The sequence below is a fragment of the Gossypium hirsutum genome, chromosome D01, assembly GCF_007990345.1.
Source record: "Gossypium hirsutum isolate 1008001.06 chromosome D01, Gossypium_hirsutum_v2.1, whole genome shotgun sequence".
NCBI classification, from domain to species: domain Eukaryota; kingdom Viridiplantae; phylum Streptophyta; class Magnoliopsida; order Malvales; family Malvaceae; genus Gossypium; species Gossypium hirsutum.
The window spans coordinates 64,759,427-64,783,344 of record NC_053437.1 but is presented as its reverse complement, the minus strand read 5'-3'; the positions used below and the strand labels follow the sequence as shown (position 1 = coordinate 64,783,344).

The window sequence follows — 23,918 nt, the reverse complement described above, 5'->3', positions numbered from 1 at the left end:
AAATTCTTAATTACTTTTTAAAAACGACATTTTCTTCAAATTTACCTCGATTTTCAGGTAATACCAGTAAATAACAACACAATACTTTATTATTAGATAAAATAGGGGCAATGTAAGAATTTTTTATAAGGATCGAAATTAATTAAGTTATATATTTTGATGAAAGCTAAAATGCAATTTCACTCATATATTGGTTTATATTTTGATAGTTTTCAAATGGACTAAATTGAAATTCTAGCATTTTGAGAGATCAAACTACAATTTTTTCTTATATTAACTTAAAATTCTTATACATTTGAGGAACTAAAGCAACAAATTTCCATGTTGAGGTGTCAAGTCTCTACTTGCCCCTTCCTTCGGGCCTGGGTAAAATAAAAATAGTACATGATTAATAAATAGTAATAACTTTATTCAAACATAATTAAATATTAGTTATAATTATTATATTTTTTTTCAAGCTTTTAAGTTTAAAATATTGAGTGAAGTGATAAGATAAATTGCACCCTAAAAAAAGCATAAAAAATATATTATTAGTATTTATTTAAAAATTCTCTACTATTTTTTTATTAACGATGATGTGTCATATTGTTATTCAAGTCAGACAATGGAGGAGGGGGCTGGCCTCCCTAAGATGAATTTTTTTTTTATTTAGATCTTTTTAAAAATTATAAAATTTTAAATTAATAAAAATAAATAAAAATATATATCTATTAAAATGACAAGATTATATTTAATAATAAAAATAATAAAAAATTAATTTAATTCTCTCAAAATTATAAATATATAGACTATTAAAATGACAAGATTATATTTAATTTCGATTTCTCAAAAAAGAAAATCTAATTTCGCTGCCGAAGTCAGATATCAAATAATACCTGAGAAAGGGGACTAGAACTAAAATGGGTCAAGTAAGCTTATACGTGTGAATCATGGGTTAATAATCCGGTTTGTTAATTTCCTTTTACATTAATTTTCAGTTCATATATGGACAAGTCAATGATTTAATAAAACTTCAAAGGATTATTTGTATAAAAAAAACTTTAAAAGTTACAAAAGGGCGATTAAACTATTCGAAAGTTTTTATTTAAATTACCGAATCATTTAAAAATTTTATTTAAGTTATTGGGTTGTTAAATTTTTCTTAAAAAAAAGAGTCTAGCTAGCTAGCTCCAAAAGAATGTTTAATGATTGATACAGTGGATTAGTTCCCATTGACGAGAAGATAAGCATACTTTAAATTCAATTCGATTTGACAGTCAATATCAAAGATGAGATTAGAAAGTTGTTTGACGTTTTCAAAGTTGTTGTTTTTTTTTTAAATGAACTATAAAAGAGAAAGGGAAAAATAATTTTCAATTGGTGTAGACGATGCGAATAAAGAAGGTCATACAATAATGGTTTTAACAATTCTATGACTTAAATGAAAACTTTCAAATAGTTTAGTAATCATTTTGTAATTATTTTAAAGTTAGATGACTCAAACGTAAACTTATTAATAATTTAGTGACTCTAAAAATAGTTTATCTTTTAAAAAATACAAATTATAGAAAATCAGAAAAATTGAAGTTAAAGAAATTGTTTAAATAATTAATAAGTCACAAAGAATAAAAGCTATTCCAACTTTTCTTAATAATATGCAAATAATAATTAATTTATGATAAAAATTAATCAAATAAAAGTATGAAAAGAAAATAATCGTAGATTAAAATATTTTTATAAAATAAAATAATAAGATATAATAAATAAAAATTTAAATAATGTTACCTCAATTTTAGACAAATCAATAATTAATTTTGAATTAAAATTTTGAAGCAAGGTAATATAGTATTTTTATAGTATTAAAATATAATATTTAAATAATTCATATTTTACAATATTTTTATTATTAAAAGTACATTTTTAATATTTATGTGTGGAAAATATTAATTTTAAAAAATATATAATTAAAATATAATAATTTATGCATACAATTAAAGTTAAACCTATTTCAACAACATTGACATAAACCGTGAAGTACCATAGGCTAGTGGATCTTTTATTGCATGCGTGCCACGTGGGTGGTGATAATGGGAAATTTTACACGTGGGACACCATCGGCTTAATGATAAGTGAAATGTTGAAATTAAATTAAATTAAAATCAAAATCCTGTAAAGAATTCGCAATTGCAGAGAACAATGCCCCCCACCAGCAATCCCAGTAAGATTTTCCAGTTCGTCAGCGTGACGCCACGTGTACGCAAATGGGACAATAAGTATATTATATAAGTTGAATTTAGATTTTAAATTTAAGTACAAAATTCATACAAAAATTTCAAGAATTAAATTAAAAACTTTAAACACTAAAGTGAACATTAAAACAAAATTAAAGGTCAAATTAGGATAAAAAAATTAAATATTAATACTATTATATATAAATCCATATATAATATATCCAAATTTAAATATTAAAGCCATTTCCTTTTAGTTTCTCAAAGCATCTATTGGAACGAGTTCAGTAACTAATTTTTACATTTTGTAAGTTTATTAAATGGATAAATATTGGGCACGAATTTTAAAGTTGCTCCATACCCAAAACGAGAATCGAACTCTGAATTACTAATTAAGGTAAAAAAAAACTCTCACCATATCACTTAACTCTCGTAATTGACAATAGCTATTATTAATATAATACATATTAATGCTTTAAATATTAAATAGATGAGTAATGAGAAACAACCAAAAATTCCTTGGAACCCTAGTGTTTGGTTTGCTATCATCCACCTTTTAGAAAAACAATCATAAGATAAACTATCGCTATTGTTGAACCAAATTAACTCTATTTTATTTAATTTATACTGAGATTTAATTGTTTATAATATAAAAAATAGGCATACTATTAAATTTATTCTTCACATTTACATTTATATTTTTTATCACTTCGATTTTTATTCTTGTTTAAGCTAAATTTGATCATCAACCATTTAGAAAAGAGTTGAAATGATATCTTTTAAACAACAATACTAACTAAAATATTAAAATTTTAAACACAACTTGCATGGCAATTCACGTGCACTTTATGCTAAATTTTTTTAATTCTTGTGAAATTTCTATATATTTTTAATTTTAATTTGATTTTTTATAGATTTTGAATTATTTGTTAGCGTGATATATAAAACAAATCATGTTATGTTAGCATGATGTGTACATGGGCTGCCATGCAACTTGTCACTCCAACAACGTTAAAAAAATGTTTTAGTCATTATTTCCGTTAAAAAAACAATTTGACTCTTTTTTAAAAAGTTAAAAGCTAAATTTAACTAAAAAAAAAAGAGAATAAGGGCCAAATTTACAAAAAAATGTAAACATTGATAGTTAAATTTATTATTATGTCTAAAAAATATTATACATAAAAAGAGTAATCATTTATTTATATATTTGATTTTTATTTTTTATTATACGTAATAGGATATATATATCACACTCTTAAAATAAAACAAATTGAAAATTATTTTTATTCTATTTATATTTAGTTTTTAATTTTTTATAATATAAATATAAATTGGTTAAAAAACCTTAAATTTTTTGGTAAAAAAATATTTTTTTTTCAAAATTTTTGAAAATGGTTAATTCAACCTATTCGAACCAATAAAATTAAGTTAGACCCAAATATTTTTAGAGTGTTTGATAAATTTTAGATGATTTGGGTACAAATGGAAGATTGAGTAGTCAAACCCTCTAATTGTAATGTTTGGTGACTGGAGGTTTGCAAGAGCTTGTTGAATTAAAACCTCTAAAACAAAAAATGCAATGATGGACAACTTTTTTCACAACTGATTGGGAATGAGATATGTGGAATAACATATCTAACCATACTTACTAAAATATTACCCCCTTTATCACATGCTTTCAAACCTAATAGGAGTGTCAATGTATCAATAGCCTCCATTCTCCCATTTTCAATTTCACCTCCAAAATTCAAAGTAAATCTCAAAAAAAAAAACCCTCCACTGAGATTCATTTACAATATGATTTTATCCATTAAAGTTAATTCTTTCTATGCATTTGCATTACATAACTACATCAGATTAAGTAAATTTTTTGACCCAACATTTAGGGTCATAGATGCATATCTGGATTTTATTCCTCTCGAAGCATTTTCGGATGCCAAATGCATTTTCACTCAAGAAATCGAGCGTATGAGTAGTAATGAAATGACAAAAGTTTGTAATGAGATCACTACTAGTTTCGTGTTTCTTAAATATTTGTTTTTATTTGTTTGGATATGTACTATTTCTTAAATATTTATGTACTCTTAATATATTTTCAATTTACTAATATAAAATAATTTATTATACAACTATGTATTAATTGAAATATGCTACTTGACAAATTTATTCAGAATATGACATAATTATCAGTAAGAATATAGTTTACAATTATATCGACATACAATTAACAATAGCTATCAGCCAATTGTTGAACCGGAACTTAATATTCTATTCAATTTCAATTCATTTCTTAAAAATAAATAAATTATAAATTAGTCAAAAAAAAATTCTTATCATCCTAACCTATATAATATTTATAAATACAAAATTGAAAGAAAAAGATACTAGAAGAGAGTGTGTTTCCGCGTAGACAGATAGGGACCGAGAGAGTAGAGACTGTTTGGGTATTGAGAAATGGATAGAATGAGTGAAGAAATGAAAAGCTTTCTTTAGTTTCTTCGTTTTCCTTGAATCTGAACGAAGCCGCCTCGTATACCTAAGCTTATAACAAAATCCATGATCTATCTATCATCAACCCACCTTTCTTTCATATAGAATTCTTCAGGTTTTTTTTTTCTCTTTGATGATCTTTCTGGAAGGGTTCATACTTGCAGTTCACACCATCTCCATATAAATAATTGCTACTTTTTTGTTTTCTGTTTCTTTGTGAACCAATAATTCTTTCAGTGGGTGCAAAAGCAAAAAAAAAAGGAAGTTATTATTGATCTTGTATTCTTGTGTGTGTGTGGTTTTTTCTTTGTTTGCGTGTCGTAGTTGTTTATGGAAGGACTACATCACCATCAGTATTATCATCGTCAACATCACCAGCAACAACACCAGCAACAGGCTATGAATGTTAACGTTGATGTTGATAGGCTCCCTCAATGGAGTATTCAAGAGACGAAGGAGTTTTTAATGATCAGAGCAGAGCTGGACCCAAGTTTCATGGAAACCAAAAGGAACAAGCAGCTTTGGGAATTTATCTCTACCAGGTTGAAAGAAAAGGGTTATAATCGTAGCGCTGAACAGTGCAAGTGCAAGTGGAAAAACCTCGTTACTCGATACAAGGTAACCAAATATTTGATTTAATTAACCCTTTACTAGGTTAACGAAACCCTATTAGGCTATTACTTATATATATATCACTAATTCAGGGATGTGAAATGGTGGAAGAAGAAGCTAAGAGACAACAACAGTTCCCGTTTTATAATGACTTGCAGGCCATATTCTCGGCAAGGAAACAAACTACTTCAAAGAAGCTATGTTCAGATGAGGAAGAAGATAAGGGTAGGTATAGGGGGAAGGAGAAAGGCAAAAAGGGTGTAAGCATTAGTGGAAGTCCTAGCGAAAGTATAAATGATGGTAATGATATAAAGGAGATTTTAAAGTGTTTCATGAGACAACAATTGGAATTGGAGATACAATGGAGGGAAGCATTGGAGGTGAGGGAAAATGAAAGGAGATTGAAAGAAATGGAGTGGAGAAGGACAATGGAAGCATTGGAGAATGAAAGGGTAATGATGGATATAAGGTGGAGGGAAAAGGAAGAACAAAGAAGAATAAGGGAAGAAGCTAGGTCTGAGAGAATTGATGCTCTTGTAACAACACTATTGAACAAGCTTACAAGAGATGATCACATGAAGTGATTATTTTGAGAGGTAATTTGTCCTATTCCTTTCATTTTATCTGTTACTCATGTACTAATCACCATCGGTTCATGTTATACTTGTATCTAATGGTAACGGATAAGAAAATCATGGAAGGAAGCTTGATGATCTCTTTTGCAAACCCGAGTCTTCCATTGCAAGTAAAAGAGAGCTTTTAGTGTTTTTTTTTTTTAATATTGCTATTTTCCTTTTCATTGTGTTACCATTACGAGGTGCACATTTCAAAAGCACCATGAATAAAAATCTTTTCCAACTAGGTCTAGAAATCTTTGGTGTAGGTAAAGGAATTAAACAATCTATATAGCATCCGATCCACAAACAAGTGTGTTATAGATACTGCTAAGTCAAAACTAAATATTCTATTGTAATGGAACAATTCACTGATTCATAGTGGACACTATTGGTAATGATCCATTTTGTTAGTAATGGTTTTGATGGTTTGAGGTTTTATAGAGTAAGAGAAGGACTAGCGGGTGCTGGAGTAGTTTTGGATAAGTGTTCTCGTGGTTAGCCTAAAAGCCGAGACTATTGCTACTTATTTGGGTGATTTGTACATTGCTTCATGTTTAAGAGTTGGTAATACGGGAGGAGGTAGGTTCGAGTGCGCTGAAAGCGTATTATCCTATTTATGAGTTGGAGAGAGACTATAGGTAATTCTAGGCATTAATGTATCAAAAAGAGCAGATATAATCAGAACTTATAATGAGGTTATTAAAAAAATTTGATAATTAGCATTAGGGTAATTATTTACCACTGCAAATAATTATATGTATATGTTTATATTTGTTATGTCTATATAATATTGCTAAATTCAACCATCAACTTGTTGAAATATTAATGATATATATATAAAATTTATTGTGTTGAAAGCTATATATTACTTATATAAATATGCATGCACTAAACCTAACCAACTTAATTATTAAAAAACAAGAAAAATAACTTTGGAATAGCCCCTAATTAATGGATGAATTTGATATGAAAATTAATGCTTCTAAAATGATGAGGATCTTTTGAACAATAATTAACTTTAGGATTTCACATTTCAAGGTGTTAAATATATTATGTGTTAGTGGTAGGATAATGATAACAAATGGATCACTACATTTGGGTTATCTATGTTATATCTACCATTATGCCTAGCTAACTACCACCTTCAAATATGAAAAAGGAAGCATAATGGGAACTAAACGAGGAACAAGATTTCCATGTGGTATAAACATAAATTTCGTGATGTATTCGTTTTTTTTTTCCTCTCTTTTCTTGATGAATTCTAGTGATTTATTGTTTGGCCTTCATGATTTGGCTTGTTAGGCTGGTCCGTGGATATTGTTTCATGGGTACATTTCAAGATAAGGGCCATGCATATGCATGCTCAATTTGAAGTTATAAATGTAATATAAATTTGTTGAGGGGAAAGAGATAAGAGGTGGAGGATGGTGGATATCATGATGGCAAAGTGTTGAGAATAGTAAGAGGAAGAGGAGGGTGTATAATGCATAAAGGTCAAGGATGAATATTTATAGGAGAGGGTAATCTCTTCTTGACCTTGAGTCTTGACACATGGTTTGCATCTATTTTATTTTGGTTAGCTATTCAAAGAGTATGCTAACCTTCTAGATAAATGACGATGCAATTGATATAGATTTGATAGGATCCTACATGTAATACATGCTAAGAGTAACCCGACACTTATCTTTGGCGAAGCAGTTTAACATGTTATGCATGTATTTGTTTGTAAAGTTTATAGTTGATGGGGAGTTACTTGGTGCTGAAGTCACAGTTGGTAAAGTCATTATTGTGTAAGGTGTGAGCGAGTGTTAGCCTTCTAGATAAGTGGTGATGCGATCGATATAATCTTGGTAGGACCACACATGTATTTGGTGAAGCAAATTAAAGGAGTTCCACGTGTTGTGCATGTAATAGTCCACGACATTCATAGTTGGCAAGGTGTTAGATTAAGTGGTAACAATAGGTGGTTGTGCGCTACACATAGTCTAGTCTGACAAGTTGCTCCCACTTTGTTAAATCTGCTACCTCTTTAGGTAGCCTCAATCACTTATGCTCTCCATGGAGTTAGGTGACAAAACCACAACTGAGAATAATATTGACATGTTGAGAAGTTTGTTGGGTGACACTTCAAAAACTTCTCCAAAAAGATTTGGCCTCCCTGCTAGATTAAGTGGTAGCATAGATGCCCAATAATATCATATATAAGAGCATGGATTCAAACTAGTGGTGGATCCTGAGACTAAATTTTGGGGTTAGTAAAATTTTCAAAAACTTTAGGAGCTTTTTTCAAAATTTTGTGAAATTAATGAGATTTTTCAAAATTTTAATGGGACCTAATTAAAATTTTATAGAAATTTCAAGAGAAAAATTAAAATATCCCAAAATTTTAGGCAACCAAGGACCCCTAGGCCCCATAAGGATTCGCCTTTGGTTCAAACCCCAAATGTTTACATTTCTTTGGTAGGTGGGTGCGTACCATGCACGATGACGAGTCACTCGCGTTTTGTTGAACTTGTCACCTTCTTAGACAACCTCAAGTACTCAAGCTCTTCATAGAGTTAATTAGAAGACAAAACCCTTTTAAGGTCAATACTTATTTATGATAGAACTTTATCACCCAACTTTATAAAAACCCTGAATATCTACGATTATTTGAAAAGATAACAAAATCCCTCCATAAGATCAATTGACAAGCTTTTTCTTTTAAGGTCAATACTTATATATGATAGAATTTTATCACCCAACTTTATAAAAACCCTGAATGTCTACGATTATTTGTAAACATCACAAAATCCCTCCATAAAATTAATTCACAAAGTTTTTCTAAATAAAACATAAAAATAACCCTTTTTTCTTATAATTTATTTAAGATAATTAAAGTTGATTTTCCTTTACTTTGCTTAAGATTCATGTTATTATGCTTTGGTTTAGGATGATATTTCATTTACATGCAAGCTAGCTATCATATAAACCTGCCAAGTTTGGAGTATTGTTTTTTTGTGGTAGCTATAACCCCTTTTTTATTATTGCTTTTCTTTTATATTTAAGGTTATTATATGATAAATCATAAGATTTAAATATTGTTGCGTGTTTCATTTTTATAATAATTATGTTTTTATTATATCTCACATCACTTTTTTATATAATTAATATTTTTATCGTCGGTTTAATTGATGTGAATTATGCATATCAAATTTTGAATAAAAAAATATTTGATTATTCGTATTATAAAAAAATATTTTAACTAATAAATCGCAAATATTAATAAAAACAATATTTTAATTAATATAATAAAAATATTAAATTAATTTAAAATTTTACATATATATTTTTGTGAAAAATTAAAATTAGAAAGTAATTAAACTAGATCAATAAAGGAGGCTTCTAGTATGAACTGACTTAGCCAAATTATCTGCAATTGAGTTCTCTTCTCTAGGCTCCTGATTATGGTAAAAATAGGGTTTTCAGAATAGTCAATCTTAAATAATATTAATGAAATTATTTTTTCGAGAGAAGGTGTAACCCCTTTTACATATATTTTAATTTTACATGTAGTATAATAATAAGTGTGTATACATCAATTTTAAGTCGAGATGGAGTAAAAGAGAGTCTAAATATGAAAAAGTGTGAACGCAAAAGATCATGATATTGCAATAGCAACAGTTATTCCACTACCTCACACATTACATCATCATAGACAGATCATGTCGTGTTTTGCGGCATTCAAAAGCCAGACAATTAATTCTACTGTGTTCTTTGACTATCTTCTTCGTTTTATTTTCAAATGGTTTCACTTATGGTCGATCAACGAAGATGGATATTGGAGAACGTAATCCAGCAATAGGTTTTTGTGGTTGAGACCTAACCTAAAACTTAGACTTAATTGCACTCATCATCCTCTTTTAAATTAATTTTAAATTTTAAAATATTTTAATTACATTATTAAGTCAGGGTTGATAGCAGGGGCGAATTCAGAATAATTTTTTAGGGGTCGAATGAAATTTTAATTTTTTATAGTCTATTTTTTTATAATTTTTAAAGGATTAAATCATATTTTTATAATTTTTAGGAAGGGGCAAGTTGCAGTTTTATCTTTACTAATTTAAATTTTTAAAATTTTTTAAAGGGTCTAAATAATAATTTTTCATTTTATGAGGGGTCGAGGCCCCTGCCAGCCCCTTTAGCTTCGCCTTTGGTTGACAGGGACCCTGACCTCAGAATTTTTTATAATTTGTAATTTTTGAATTAGTAATGATAAAATTACATTTTAACATCTAAAATAATAAAAAATTAATTTAATCTTTTAAAAATTATAAAAACATAGACTATTAAAATAGTAAAATTGTATTTTTACTACCGTAAAAATATATAATTTAATTTCGGCCCCCAAAAAGTACCATTTTTAAAAATAAGAGTATAATAATATACTTCAATATATTCAAACTCACATCCTCTTACACCAATAACAATACCGATACAAACTGAATTAAGATTTAATCGAATATATTTAATATATTTTATACTTATATAAATTCTAACACATGAATAATTTATGTTATATAAATTTTATATTAAAATTGGCCAACTTATTCTACGTTTGATCGTATCTTTGGAATGTTTGGGATGCTAGAAAGTCAAGAGGGTAGCTAATTAGTTTATAATGATGACGTATAATTAATAAACATATGAACCAAGTCTCCACACAAAACTTCAAAATGTTGGACGACAATTTGGTAGTAGAAAACAAAATTTACTTTATATTATATATATTTATATATTTAGGCAACAAATATATATATATATTCTAAGTAGACCTAATCATGGGCGCAAGTAGATACAAAATATTAGGTTTGTTTTCTAAGCACAGGATTGATTTGAAAAAAAAAAGTTTAATTTTTTTCTCAAGTTCAATTTAGATTAAAAAAGTTACACTCAAGCTTGACTCAGTTCGCATATATTAAATAATTTTAGATTATGTTTTTGTAAAAATAAATTAAAAATATATAATACATCAAATACACTAAAAATATTAAAATAAATATTTCTCAACAAATTGAAAATACATTTAAAAAAGTTTTTATATTTAAATGATACTAAAATAGTTACAACTTTGCAAACAAATGCCTCTAAAATAATAGAAAAATTAACAAAAAAACAATAAAATAGTAACAATATAATAACGAAATTGTAGCAAAGCAATAGCGAAATGGTAGCAAAATAGTTTATTCGGATCGGGTCGAGCCCGTGCAAAAAAAAAATCCTACCCGAGGCCTAATCCATTTAAAAATTAGACAATATTATTCAAACTCATTTTTCGAACCTATATTTTTACTCAAATCTTTTTACTGTTTAAACAGATCTTCTAGAGAAATCGCCAAAACCATGTCTCATTCTAATAATTCTAAGCTACAAAATATTCATCCTTGCGTACGCAAAGGTGATTCAGATAATTGATTTATATATACTTTTGATTTTATAATTGTATTAGTTTCTAATATAGTATGCCTAGTGTGTGCTTTTATGAATTTAATTTTTTAATTATTTTTTACAAAAAGTGCTTTTAATTACTGTAATTAATGTAAAGTTATTTTTATTATTCAAATTATTGAACATAAATTAAATTATATTAATTAATTTAATTTTAATATTATAATAATAAAAAATTTCAAATAGTATATAGTTATAAGATTTTTACTATATTCAATATGGTTTTATATTATATAATTAATATAAAGTAGTATTATTCAAAATAATAAATAATAAAAATAAATTATATATAAAAATTATTTTGATTATCCAATTTTATTTATTTTTATTCATTTTCTTAATAGTGTTAAATTTTATATAAAACAATTATAATGTGTTAAATTTTATATTAAATTTGCGATTTAATTCATGAATTTTAGTTTGTCGAATTTTTATCAACTTTTTCATTCAAAACAAATCAACTTTTTCATTCAAAACAAAACAATTTTACTAAAATTTGAAGATTAAGAGTCAAAACAATAAAAAAATCAAGATCAAAATGATAAAATAAATAAAAGTTAAAAAGACTAAATTTATGTTAATGTCATTTTAAATTCCAATTTTCAATCTTGATATACACACTTTGTTTAGTTTCGTATCAATATATGCACCAATAGAATTTTCTATGGGTTGGGTCACTCGGTTCGATCTGAAAGTCCACTCGAAAGGTGAAAGGGTTTGGGTAAAAATATAAACCCTAAAAATAGACTTGAGCAAAAAAATAAGGTCTGTTTAGAAAATGAGTTGGGTTGCGGGTATTATTTTTTGGGCCCAGCCCGACTTTGCAAAAAAAAAAAATACTATTTTGCTGTTGTTTTCCCACTATTTTCCACCATTTTGCTGTCATTTCACTATTATATTGTTATTGTTTGAATATTGTATAACTCTTGTTTTATTGTTAATTTTATTATTATTTTAAAGGCATTTGCTTATTTAGTTGCACCTATGTTAATGTTATTTAAGTATAATTTTTTAATTTATTTTTAATTTGTTGGGAAATATTTTATTTTAATGTTTTTAGTGTTTTTGATATATTATGTTTTTTTAACATTTTATATAAAAAAGTAAAAAAAAATTAATATGGCCCTGAATTTTAACATTTTTATCCAAGTCAGACTTAGACAAAAATTTAAACCCATTTTTTTCGGATTGGGCCGAACCTATCAATTGAGCCTAAAATTTTGTTAGCCCTGGTCCAATGGAACTCTATGCACCTTGTAGTCTTTCTCAACCCCAAATAGGGCTGTAAATGAACCGAGCTTGAACAAACAAACCTCTATTCATGTTCGTTTGTTTATTTTTAAACTTGTTCGTTTCAGTTTGTATTCATTAAGAATTTCAAATTTTTGTTCATGTTCATTTATTTAAAATTATGTGTTCATGTTCGTTTGTTTAATATTTACGAACATGGTCATGAACAATGTTAATAAATAATAAACAAACAAACAATAAATACACACATTGATTAGATATAAAATAGTCAAATATAAATATTAATAATTATATTATAAAAAAATACAAACCAATATAATTTTATTAATATATACTAATAGAATTTTTATAAGAAAATATCATTATTAGATAAACGAGTCAATAAACAAACTTTTAAACGAGCTTTGGCACTTAAACTATTTTCATAAAATAATTATTATACTTAAAAAAAATTATCACATAAGTATATTTTCTACGTCCCACATGCAAAAACATGATCATTAAACATTCTTATTTCGTTTTTAATCCAAATTCCAACAGATAAACAATCAAGTCATAATAACATATATAAATGAACAACTTTGCCTTCCCTTTTTGATATTATTCTAAATAAAACAAAACAAAAGCTCTCAATTTCTAAATTCCAACTCCAATCTCAAGAATATATATATATATTTAAACACACACACTCTGTTTTGTTTTTGCCTCGGCGTATCTCTACCAACTTGTCTGTTCCAAAGGTGATTGTACAGTCCGTCTTTCACTCTTTTCAAGTTCTTTGAACGTGAATCATGTAAGTAAGCCTTGCTGTTTTCTTTCTTCTGCATCCATTTTCTTGTTTCAAAAGCTTTGATTCTTGATCTTTACTTCTTGTACAAGAAAACCCAACTTTTATTGCACCATTGTTCATATATATATATGTATGTTGTTTTCTTGGATGATTTTTTTGAAGTTCTTTTTGTCTCTTCTTGGTTTAATAGTTACTGCATGATCTTCAATTTTTAAAAAGAATAGCATTTGGAATCCTAGTTTAGCTGATATTGATCTTGTTTCCTATTATATGTGTTTTCTGTGTTAATGATATGAAATCCTTTTACATTGAAATGTTGCAGACAAGACTGTATGGAGATGGTAAGTGATTCTTATTCAGATTTGGTTCAAGCAATTATCTTGGACAACGTGACATATTTCGGTCGCCTCCTCTGTAGTTCAACATATGATATCGATGCCGAAATTCCTTTCCGGTGTTTCCCATTAACTGGGTCTAAGGACGAGCTTAAGGTTTTGATGAGGACACCATTGATGATTGCTGCAATGACTAATAGTCCAAAAGTGGTGGAGTATATAGTTGGAAATTTTAAGGCCAATGTTGTTAGAGTTTCCACTTCAGATGGAGCTACTGCAATTGAGTGTGCTATTAATTCTGATTGTTCTACAATTGTTGAGATGCTGAAAGATGCTCGGATCGGAAAGGGCCGACCTTCAACAGCGTCATATGGTCAATCTAGTTCTGGTCAACGACGACGTTCCGTGTCAACTCAAAGCTTACAGGGCAGACAAGAGATGGATGTTTGGACACCGTTTTGTGCAAGAGGTGCTATAGGTAGGCCATTGAGTTCCAATAATCAAGTCAATTGGAACATGAACCATTGGATGCAGGGAAGGCAAGGGCCACCAATTTCCAACAATCAAGTATGTAGGCAAGAGCCGAATATTCGAATACCCTTTTATGGAAGTTGTGCTGTAGGTATACAGCCATTGAGTTCCATTAATCAAGTTTATGAAAACATGAGCCGAAGCATGCAGGGATGGCAAGAACCGAATATACAGAGACCCTTTTATGCAAGACATGCTGTAGGTGAATGGCCATTGAGTTCCACTAATCAAGTTTATCAAAACATGAACAGTAGCATGCAGGGAAGGCAAGAGCTGAATATGACAACATCCTTTGATGCAAGAGATGCTGCAGGTGAAATGCCATCGAGCTCCGACGATCAAGTCCATAAAAACATGAACCGTAGCATGCAAGAAAGGCAAGAGCTGAATATTCCAGCACCTGATGATGTAAGAGATGCTGCAGGTGAAATGGCATCGAGTTCCATCGATCAAAACACGAGCCGTAGCATGCAAGAAAGGCAAGAGCTGAATATTCCAACACCAGATGATGTAAGAGATGCTGCAGGTGAAATGGCATCGAATTCCATCGATCAAAACACGAACCGTAGCATGCAAGAAAGGCAAGAGCTGAACATTCCAACACCCGAGGATGTAAGAGATGCTGCAGGTGAAATGGCATCGAGTTCCATCGATCAAAACACGAACCATAGCATGCCTGGAACGCAAGAGCCAAATATGCCAACACCCTCTGATGCAAGAGATCTTGCAGGTGAAATGCCATTGAATTCCAAAGACCAAGTCAATCAAGACATGGACTATGGCATGCAAGGAAGGCAAGAGCCTGAAGTGACGATCAATTCATCTACTCCTGCTACTGAAATCATGAATTTGTATTGGCCACCTTTGACGGAGGAAGGAAAGTTGATTCAACTACCTCGGCGAAGGTAGAAAATATACATTCTATGCCTAAAGCTGCATCATGAAACCATTATTTTTTTTTTCAACATGTCTGTAATTTGCATGAAACCAGATTAAGTATTTGACCCCCAAACATCTCTTCCAAGTCTTCAAATATGAAATCTAAGAGACTTTAAAGTGTTTTTCTCTTCTTTCATGTTCCATAGGATTCAATTAAGCAATAAATGTGTTAATTGTCTTTAAGTAATTACTGCTTCTCTTGTAAAACAATAAAAACATACAGTTTCATTTAGTAGTAGAATGCTGATATAGATAGATAGATAGATAGATAGATATACTGATATACCCCCACTTATATGCCTCACCATATTCAATTTCTCTTGTTAATTCTACTTCATAACTTATAGTGTAAGTACCACATGACCATGGTACTCACCATGGCCATACAAAGTTCAGTGCTTAGATCTCTTATGGTTAAGCACCCGAGTCCGGTTCAAAAAGCTTGAAGTTTTATGAAGCATCATGCTGACTTGAAAATGTTTGGGTCAGTTTTGTAGTAGACAACATCGCCGGTGTCACTAACGTAGTGATCTTCCTTCAAGCTTCTTATAAAAACTCCGATGAGGTAAAAAGGTATAGGTCCTGATCGTTCTGGCTCCCGATAGTATTTTCCAAGAACCGGCTTAGCTGCCTTAGTCTATGAGACCAAAACATTAGGACACATAAAATAAATAGAAAAAAGAGCATATCACAAGCCAAAAAGTAAAACTACCACGGAGACTTTGTATTAGAAGTTAAATTACATTTTGCCCATTTACTAAAAAACGAGTAAATTAATACCTACATGTTAGAGTAAAGAGCAAAGTGGTCCTCGTATTAAAAATTTCATCCATCTCTATATATTAACATGAGGTACACGTGGCGTATCATATGTAACTATCTGGTTATTCTATCAGTCATGCCAATTTTAACAATAGAAATAGATGGAAATTTTAACTGAAATGACTAATTTTCTCTTTGATTTAACGTAAGGGACTAGTTTATTCAATTTTTTGAGTAAATAAGACAAAATGCAATTTAAATCCTAATACGGGGACTTCCATAGTATCTTTACCCAAGCCAAAACTACTAAAGAGATGAACTCACAGCCTCTATTAAGTGGTAATGAGGGATCTGAGGAAAGAGATGGTGTATGACATGGGTTCCAATATCATGATGAATGTTGTTCATCCATCCATAATCACGGTCAAGTGTTGTAAGCCCTCCCCTTATGTAACTCCATTCCTGCAGAATGTTGTAATGTCAAGTTCAAAATAAACCAAAAAGATGTCTTCTCACAGACAGAACACATTAGACCAAGGTAAGAGAATTATACCTTCCCACGGTACCAAGGAAGTTTGTCTTGATGACCATGATGATGCATGTATGTTACAAAATCCAACCAAATTACGAATATCTAAACTTGAAAACAAAGTCAAGCTGTATTCTATAACTGGTAAATACATATGTATGACCAAAAGAAGGGTAAACTATACAAGTAATTATTCATCTATTAGTAAATTTCTTTTTAGGTCATTTAATTATGAAAAGTTACAAAACGATCATCCAATTATTCAATTTTATCTTTTTTGTCACTAGTTGGCTAATTGTGGCAATTTGTAAAATTGACATAATAGCAACTTTAATACTCAATGTTTATAAATTATGTCAATTTAGTCTTAATTCAAAAAGAATTTAATCCTCAATGTTTACACATTGTGTAATTTGGTCTTCCTTTTACAGTTTTTTTTTGTGACGTTGAGGATTAATTTTAAAAGAATGAGAAAAGATGAAAATTATTATCTTGGATTTTTTATGTTTATTTTTTTTGTATATTTTTAATCAAAATTAGCTAATAAACTTTTTTTTAGCTTTTTAGGTGAAAGGGTCCCAAAGCATAGCAAAACCGCAAAAAGACCAAATTACAGAATGTGTAAATGTTGAGGGTTTGATTTTCTAGAACAGGAGTAAAATGAGAGTTAAAGTTGCTATTATCCTAATTTTAAAAGCTGTCATTGCTGGTTAGCTGGTAACAAAAATGACAAAATTAAATAGTTTAGGTGACTATATTATAATTTTTCATAGTTAAATGAACAAAAAAAAATACTAATAGTTAGTGACGTAATATATCCCAAAAGAAAGTTGAAACCTACCCAATAAGGAACACCATATAGTTTAAGCAACAGCATAGGACCCATTGTGAAGCCTAGACCAACAAGAATAGCAGCCATGGCTGTCCAACATAAGCTGGATGTAATAACATCTTTTCTCTCACTTGGGACAAACAATTCGCTGTTAGGATCAAAGTGAGAACCAGTCTTGCCTGGACTTCTTCCCCACTGCAATTAAAAACAACAGAACAGACAGTAATAACTCGGATGTCTCAAGGATCAAATTTCTCAAGCAAGCTATAAACACTTACAAGGTAGAAAGGATATACAAGCAAGGGGAAAGGAAACTTGAACCGCCATGTTAGTTCATTGTTATCCAAACTCATGTATGTCTTCTCAGTTAACTGTAATAAAATTCACAAAAAACTAGGTGAAGAACAAAGGTGTTGCAATAGACCAAACAAGCAAGCACCATAAAAGATCAGTGAAAAGTTTAACCAACCGGGTGCCATGATTCATCATTCTCAACATGACCCTGGTTTTGGTGATGAATCCTATGGCTAATTCTCCTGTAAAAGTTAATCATAATGAAAGTGAATTCAACTATGGCGTGGAAACTCATGTGATAAAGAATAATGGACAAAATAACAAAAAAATGCAAACATCGAGGACTAAGTTTAACATTATGACAAAATTTTACCATCCATGGTAAGGCACAAGAATGAAAGAATGCAATAGATGCCCCACTAAACTGTTTAACTTGGGGTTGTTTGAAAAGCTGCCATGGCCGCTGCACAATGTATTCCAATTAAGCCTTGAAAAGAAAATAAACATATAAATTGAGACAGTCACACGCCTAATTAAAGAAGGTTGTGTCCAATGCATTGTATGAATTACCAGTCATGACCAAGAACAAAAAGAGCCCAAAACATGGTTCCTTGAGCAACCCAGTAAAGAGGCCAAACAAGCCAGTTGTTAACATAAACCACAGCAGCAGCCAAGCTTAAAACAAGAGCAACATCCCTCACAACATAGCTCATAGATTTCCATGGATCCTTTACCCAACAATGCTGGGGTATGGTTGCTCTTACATCAGCTAAGTTAAACGGTGGGGGAGCTGCAGGGTCAAATATTGTCTCTTCTTCTTGCTCTCCAATCTTGTTAATACCATGCATTCTCTCATTTATTTCTTCATCTTCTTCTACGGATGCAACTTTCAATGGTGTAGTCACCTTTAGATCAGAAAAACACTTGCTTGTATGTAAAAATCTTGGCTTTGAGAAGTAATTTCTTGGGACAAGACCAGTTATGGGTCTTATGTAGATACGAGGAAGAGGCTTTAAACCAGATTTTGATATGAGAAAACTCTCCATTAAAATCCCAGGTAAAAAGCTCAAAGGTTCTTAAAAAAAAAGAAACTGAGAGGTTCCTGGCAGGTTACTTGGTTAGGAAGTAAAAGACTGAGGAGCATTATATTTAGGGTTACTGGGGGTTTCATAGCAGAAACGGCTAAATGAGAGCCTGTTAAAGAGTTGAGACGTTTCTTCTCTTTTTTCTTTCTTATTTTTAAATATTGCGACTTGGAAATTGAACCTCAGACTCCGTAGATTCTGCACTGAATCGTTTTTTCAGTTTCCCTATGCATGTAACTATACAGGAGGCAAGCTTGCGTTCAAATCTCATAGATTTTAGCTTAGGACTTGGACCTTCTCGCGCCTGTAGCTATGTGGTAGGCAGGCTTGGGTTAAAATCTCATAGATTTTAGCTTAGGACTTGAACCTTCTGGTGCTCCTTGCCTCCATTTTCATGGACAGGAACTTCCATTGTAGGGGTGGCCATATAGCAATACACACATATTTATACATATCATGGTACTTAGGATTCTGTGCTTTTGCGTGACCTTCGCAATTTAACCTTTCTCATTTCCTTGCACCACGTGCTAAATAAACATAAGTGCATGATTGTTAAAATGGTATGCTACCTTTGTTAAGACATGATATCTCTTTGGCAAACCAAATCCGCAAATGGATGTCGAAATCATGAAAAATGTTCACGTTAGATCTTTGCAAGCTCTTGTTCCCATGCAGCTAGTTTATTGGCAAAGCAGACAAGTTATACTATCTGCTTCCTAGTTGAGGTATTTCACTATCTTTAGACGAATCTAGTACTCAAAACGTTTCATTAGACATGTCATAAAAAATAACCATATGAATAACGTGATTTTACCACACCCAACTTCATTATTTTAATCTACATTGGCATTTAAGTATGTTGTGGAAATAACGTTAAAAGACTACCACACCTGTTTTGTTTATTTAGAATACACAATGAAAAGGGTGATGGTTGGATGCATCTAGGGGGCGCGGGGTGGTCCACAATTTGGAATTTTTAGATTTTTTAATTTTATATAAAAATTATCATATATTTTAGATTTGGTGTTGATAAATAAGACTAAGGCTAATTTTTTTTAATTTAATTTTTAGATTTATAATGATATTTATGAAGTTTTTAGTATAGTATTAGTTGTTCTTTTTTGCATATTGGAAAGAAATATTTAATTTTGTATTGTGTGATTTTTTTCTTTTAATTTTTTATAGTTAAATTGTTCATGTTTTTTAAAAAATATTAAATTGATTTGTTTGATAAGAAAAAAATTATCTAAAAAGAATTGACATTTTTTATGTTAAAAAGAAGGTCGTTCGAATTTTAAAGTTTCGCCTCCCTTAGAGTAAAATCCTGGACTTGTTCCTATTGACAATGGTTCATATGATGGTGTTGAGAGTTGTATGAGATAGTAGAAGGTTCTTTAAATAGTTTGACCGAATTTTTGGATATTGTGTCTCTTAGTATAAGTGTCAACGTTTAGGAGAAAGTTGATTGACTCATAAAGGTGGTCAACATGTCCTTTTGGATGCGATGAATGAGACATTAAACTTGCTAGAAAGCTCTCATGTGTGGTTGATGTCAATGTTGACTTTAGTGTTTGTTCATATGTAACACATGTAGGAAGTTAGTGTCTATAAGATAACTAATGTGGCCAAGAGGCGCCTTTTAAACAAGACAATTCCTTATTGGTGTTTGGGTGAATTCTCTTTTCTTCTTCTAAATAAGGTAATTGCAGCATCTTAAGTTGGATGCATTAGGTGGTTATAATATACTCCAAAGGTCAAACAAATGTATCAAATAATAGAATGCAAGTCTAATAATGTCGGATTGCATTTTGCTTTTTCTATTAAAAAAAATAGACAAATTGGTCTCTATAAGCTAGATCAAAAAGCAAAACGGTCATTTTGTTAAAAATCTTATTCATTTTTTTTGTTAAAATCTTATCCATGCCAAATGTCATTATTTTGTTATTTTGTTAACCAAACCAGTTTTTAACAATATAAATTAAAAAAAATGATCGATTTACCTTTTGATTTAATGTACAAATACTAATTTACATTTTTTTTTGTTTAAAATGTATTTCAACTCCTACTTCTAGTGCAAAGGCTTTTAAGATATTTTTATAGGTTTGTTGACACCAGTAGTCTTGCATGAAATCTCTAAGCCTTGTTAACTAATTACTTACAGCTTACAATTTTCAGCACGGGGGATGTAGCTCAGATGGTAGAGCGCTCGCTTAGCATGCGAGAGGTACGGGGATCGATACCCCGCATCTCCAATGATTTTATCTTTTTTCTTTTCCATTTTTGTTGATAAATGAGAAGATTTGCAGGTTGCAGCTCAATATTGGCGAAAACCCAGTAAAGAAACCTTTTTGAATTTACTTGACTCCAATGGAGGATAAGCCATAACAATGTTTTCCACTTACAAGCACAGACCAATCCAGTTTCATGCATACAACCATTTCAAAATTCTATATAAACAGACTTTCATTCATTAAGGAACAACAGCAAGGAACTTCAAAGAATTTATCAATGGACTCAATTCAAGTGTTTGGCAACCAAGAAACCAGCTTCAACTCAGACTCTCAGCAACGAGTATTGTAACTTGTTCTTCCACTTGGCTGAATTTGCTCTCAAGATTACAGTTTTGGTCTTGGGGGGTTTTCTTTGTCAACCCAAAATTCATTTTTTGACTAAAAAGTCAAAAATTTTAATTGATGATACATGCAAAAGTACTATTTACATGGTAGAAATGGCAGTGTTGTTCGTACAGTAAAAGTTCTCTCTCTCAACTCAGCTTCAATGTCCTCTTCACTCAACTCAGCTTCTTCATTGAGGCTATATATCAACAATCTACTCCAACAACAACAATCACCTCCAAGTCCCAACTCGCTCCATTTTAACTCTCTCTTTCTTGTTTTTTTTCTCCATTTTTAATTTTTGAGTTCTTATCTTTTCGACTCATCAAATTAAAATTTATCTATTAAATAAATCATATGTTAAATTAAAATTCATTTACAAATTACCACTTAAAACTATTTTATAAACTACAGGAAATTTTCAAGAAAATCTAAAGTATGTTGATAAATCTAATCTCTACATGATAATATCGATTGACCATAGCGGCCACAATCAAAGCAAACATTGGGAACACCTTCATACTCTACACATTGGATTTGATCTGCAATCTTAATCTTTGATATAAGAGATGAGGGAAGGTTGATTTTGATTGCCATCCTTGCATAACATTCTTGACACCCATTGTTGGTCTTATAATAAAATTTTATGACCCTTCCTTACCTCAAACTACAATCTCTACTACATTTGATGGGACAAGGTTTATACATTGAAAATCTCTTTGATCATATTTTTGTCGTGGATGACAAATGTCCAATAGTATAATAAAAATGTTTAAAAAATAAGAACAAAATTAGAAAACGTACTTTTAAAAAAAAAGAAAATATGCAAACTGAATTTCATTAAAGGTAAAAAAAGAGTCTGAAAATAACAAATGAATACATCAACAACATATGAAACCACGTATAAGAAAGAGACAAACAAAAGAAAGAAGAAAAAAATGATTATATGAAATCGGGATACCAAATTAGTTTATATTCTTTACCAATTAATTAATATCATTTTCTAAAATTTGTAACTCAAAATTTATATACGGTTTAAATTCAAACTTAAATCTTTAAAATCTCAATTCTACTAAATTTTTTATTGAATTTCTCATATCACCATTCACAAATCCATTCCTCAAATGCTGTGATCCGTGTATTGTCTAAAGTAGGTGTATCAAGAGACAAGTGGTGTAGCCGATGCATTGTCTAATGATGCAAAAATAAGGGAACTTGGATATCGTTTTTTTCAATGAACCTCTTGAAGAAGCTAAATCGACTTTACATGCTAACAACGTGAGAATCACCTACACAAGGATAATTAAGTATAGTAGCCATTGTTCTTTTCCTCTATTATATATATAAAAAAGCTAAAAATTTACCGTTCACCGTTTTATTCTTTCAAATATTTTAGTTTTCATTTTGTTATTCTAGAATAAATTTAGAGAGTTGCAACGTTGGAGTGAACTACAACGTTGGTGATTAGTGTTGAATAGAATATACAATTTTTAATTCAGATTGGGATGTGATGGGAAAATTTTAGTTAATTATACAAAATTTAGATTAAAAATTTCGATATGTTAATGAGATGACAATAAATGTTTGCTAAGGAAAGGGATACAAGCTGATTTGGTATCTAGTTTTGTTAGGATCGTCCCGATTAAGCAACGAACAAGTAAAAATAGTAGAAGAAATTGAGAAGATGAACACACAAATTTAACGTGGAAAAACCCCTCAAAAGAGGATAAAAAACCACGGGCAAAGATAATTTTACTATAATGGCAAAAGAATGAAGAGTACAAAAGATGGAGATAAAAACTAAACCCCGAAAACCCGAAAAAACAAAGAACCCTCAAACGTAAACACAAAATTCTCTGAATGTGTTATGAGTTCTAATCTAATGGGTGTCTCTTTTTCTAAGATTGTAAAGGAGCCTATTTATAGGCTAAATTAGTAAGTCAAATAAACTATACTAATAAATGCTAAATATATTATACTAAAAAATTCTAAATCTTCTAGAAAGAAAATATATTTTTGTTTAACTTGACTTGCAAGCAATCTCTTAGAATTTGGGTCACACAATTCTAACAAATTTCATAAAAACCCTTCCCTGATCCTGATCGAAGTCCAACAAACAGAAGAGAAAAACACAACAGAGCTTCACCCATGAGAAAGAATCACTAGAGATTGTGTTCAGAACTTGACATGCACGACATCTGAGATGACAAAATAAACGTTTCAGACCTCCACTGCCAAAGCCGAAGAGAGAGCCCGATCTAATCCAACAAGTGCAGCCTCCGACCATCAATTTCGAAGCACCGCATAGCTTCCAAAGGTAAATTCTCCACTTAAAGCTTATCCTCATCGTAATTCCGACATATCTTTGCACACATGATAATTTTTTAAGTGTCCCTTAAAATATATATAGATAAATTTAAACAAAATTTAATAATTTATTAATAATATAAACAAAATTGTCTAAAATTTTAAATTCCGAACCATTACAAAATTAAACAATTATTTATGATATTGATATTATACATAAACCTAATTTTAAACT

The 23,918-nt window shown here is 30.1% G+C and overlaps 3 protein-coding genes and 1 non-coding gene across 5 annotated transcripts; 3 read left to right on the top strand and 1 right to left on the bottom strand.

Annotated features, from left to right (window-relative positions):
- The first annotated feature begins 4,474 nt into the window (after positions 1–4,474).
- Positions 4,475–6,591, top strand: LOC107892905 (trihelix transcription factor GT-3b). Its single transcript, XM_016817924.2, has 2 exons — positions 4,475–5,315; positions 5,402–6,591. Exons 1-2 carry the CDS (start codon positions 5,028–5,030, stop codon positions 5,891–5,893), a joined length of 780 nt encoding a protein of 259 aa, XP_016673413.1. The 5' UTR covers positions 4,475–5,027; the 3' UTR covers positions 5,894–6,591.
- Positions 6,592–13,282: 6,691 nt separating this feature from the next.
- Positions 13,283–15,386, top strand: LOC121214063 (uncharacterized). Its single transcript, XM_041087762.1, has 2 exons — positions 13,283–13,457; positions 13,777–15,386. The coding sequence occupies exon 2, from the start codon at positions 13,787–13,789 to the stop codon at positions 15,227–15,229; it is 1,443 nt and encodes a 480-aa protein (XP_040943696.1). The 5' UTR covers positions 13,283–13,457; positions 13,777–13,786; the 3' UTR covers positions 15,230–15,386.
- Positions 15,387–15,496: 110 nt separating this feature from the next.
- Positions 15,497–18,776, bottom strand: LOC107891556 (omega-3 fatty acid desaturase, chloroplastic-like). 2 transcript variants are annotated; one of them, NM_001326788.1, is given in 8 exon segments: positions 15,720–15,896; positions 16,346–16,483; positions 16,575–16,655; positions 17,392–17,577; positions 17,661–17,753; positions 17,852–17,918; positions 18,050–18,139; positions 18,247–18,722. In NM_001326788.1, coding segments are annotated over 8 exon segments (1,308 nt in total).
- A 2,164-nt stretch (positions 18,777–20,940) lies between these two features.
- TRNAA-AGC (transfer RNA alanine (anticodon AGC)) lies at positions 20,941–21,013 on the top strand. The gene has a single exon. It is a non-coding gene; the product is annotated as a tRNA-Ala (tRNA).
- The last annotated feature ends 2,905 nt before the right edge of the window (positions 21,014–23,918 follow it).

What these genes read in the sequence shown, in the direction of transcription:
- LOC107892905 (XM_016817924.2), top strand. Translation starts at nt 5,028, where the DNA reads ATGGAAGGACTACATCACCATCAGTATTATCATCGTCAACATCACCAG. An exon ending in ACCTCGTTACTCGATACAAG is followed by an intron (nt 5,316 to 5,401) that starts GTAACCAAATAT and finishes TCACTAATTCAG; the next exon opens with GGATGTGAAATGGTGGAAGA.
- LOC121214063 (XM_041087762.1), top strand. Translation starts at nt 13,787, where the DNA reads ATGGAGATGGTAAGTGATTCTTATTCAGATTTGGTTCAAGCAATTATC.
- LOC107891556 (XM_016816397.2), bottom strand. Translation starts at nt 18,722, where the DNA reads ATGGAGAGTTTTCTCATATCAAAATCTGGTTTAAAGCCTCTTCCTCGT. An exon ending in TATATGGTGTTCCTTATTGG is followed by an intron (nt 16,484 to 17,391) that starts GTAGGTTTCAAC and finishes AACATTCTGCAG; the next exon opens with GAATGGAGTTACATAAGGGG. An exon ending in ATTACCACTTAATAGAGGCT is followed by an intron (nt 15,897 to 16,345) that starts GTGAGTTCATCT and finishes TTGGTCTCATAG; the next exon opens with ACTAAGGCAGCTAAGCCGGT.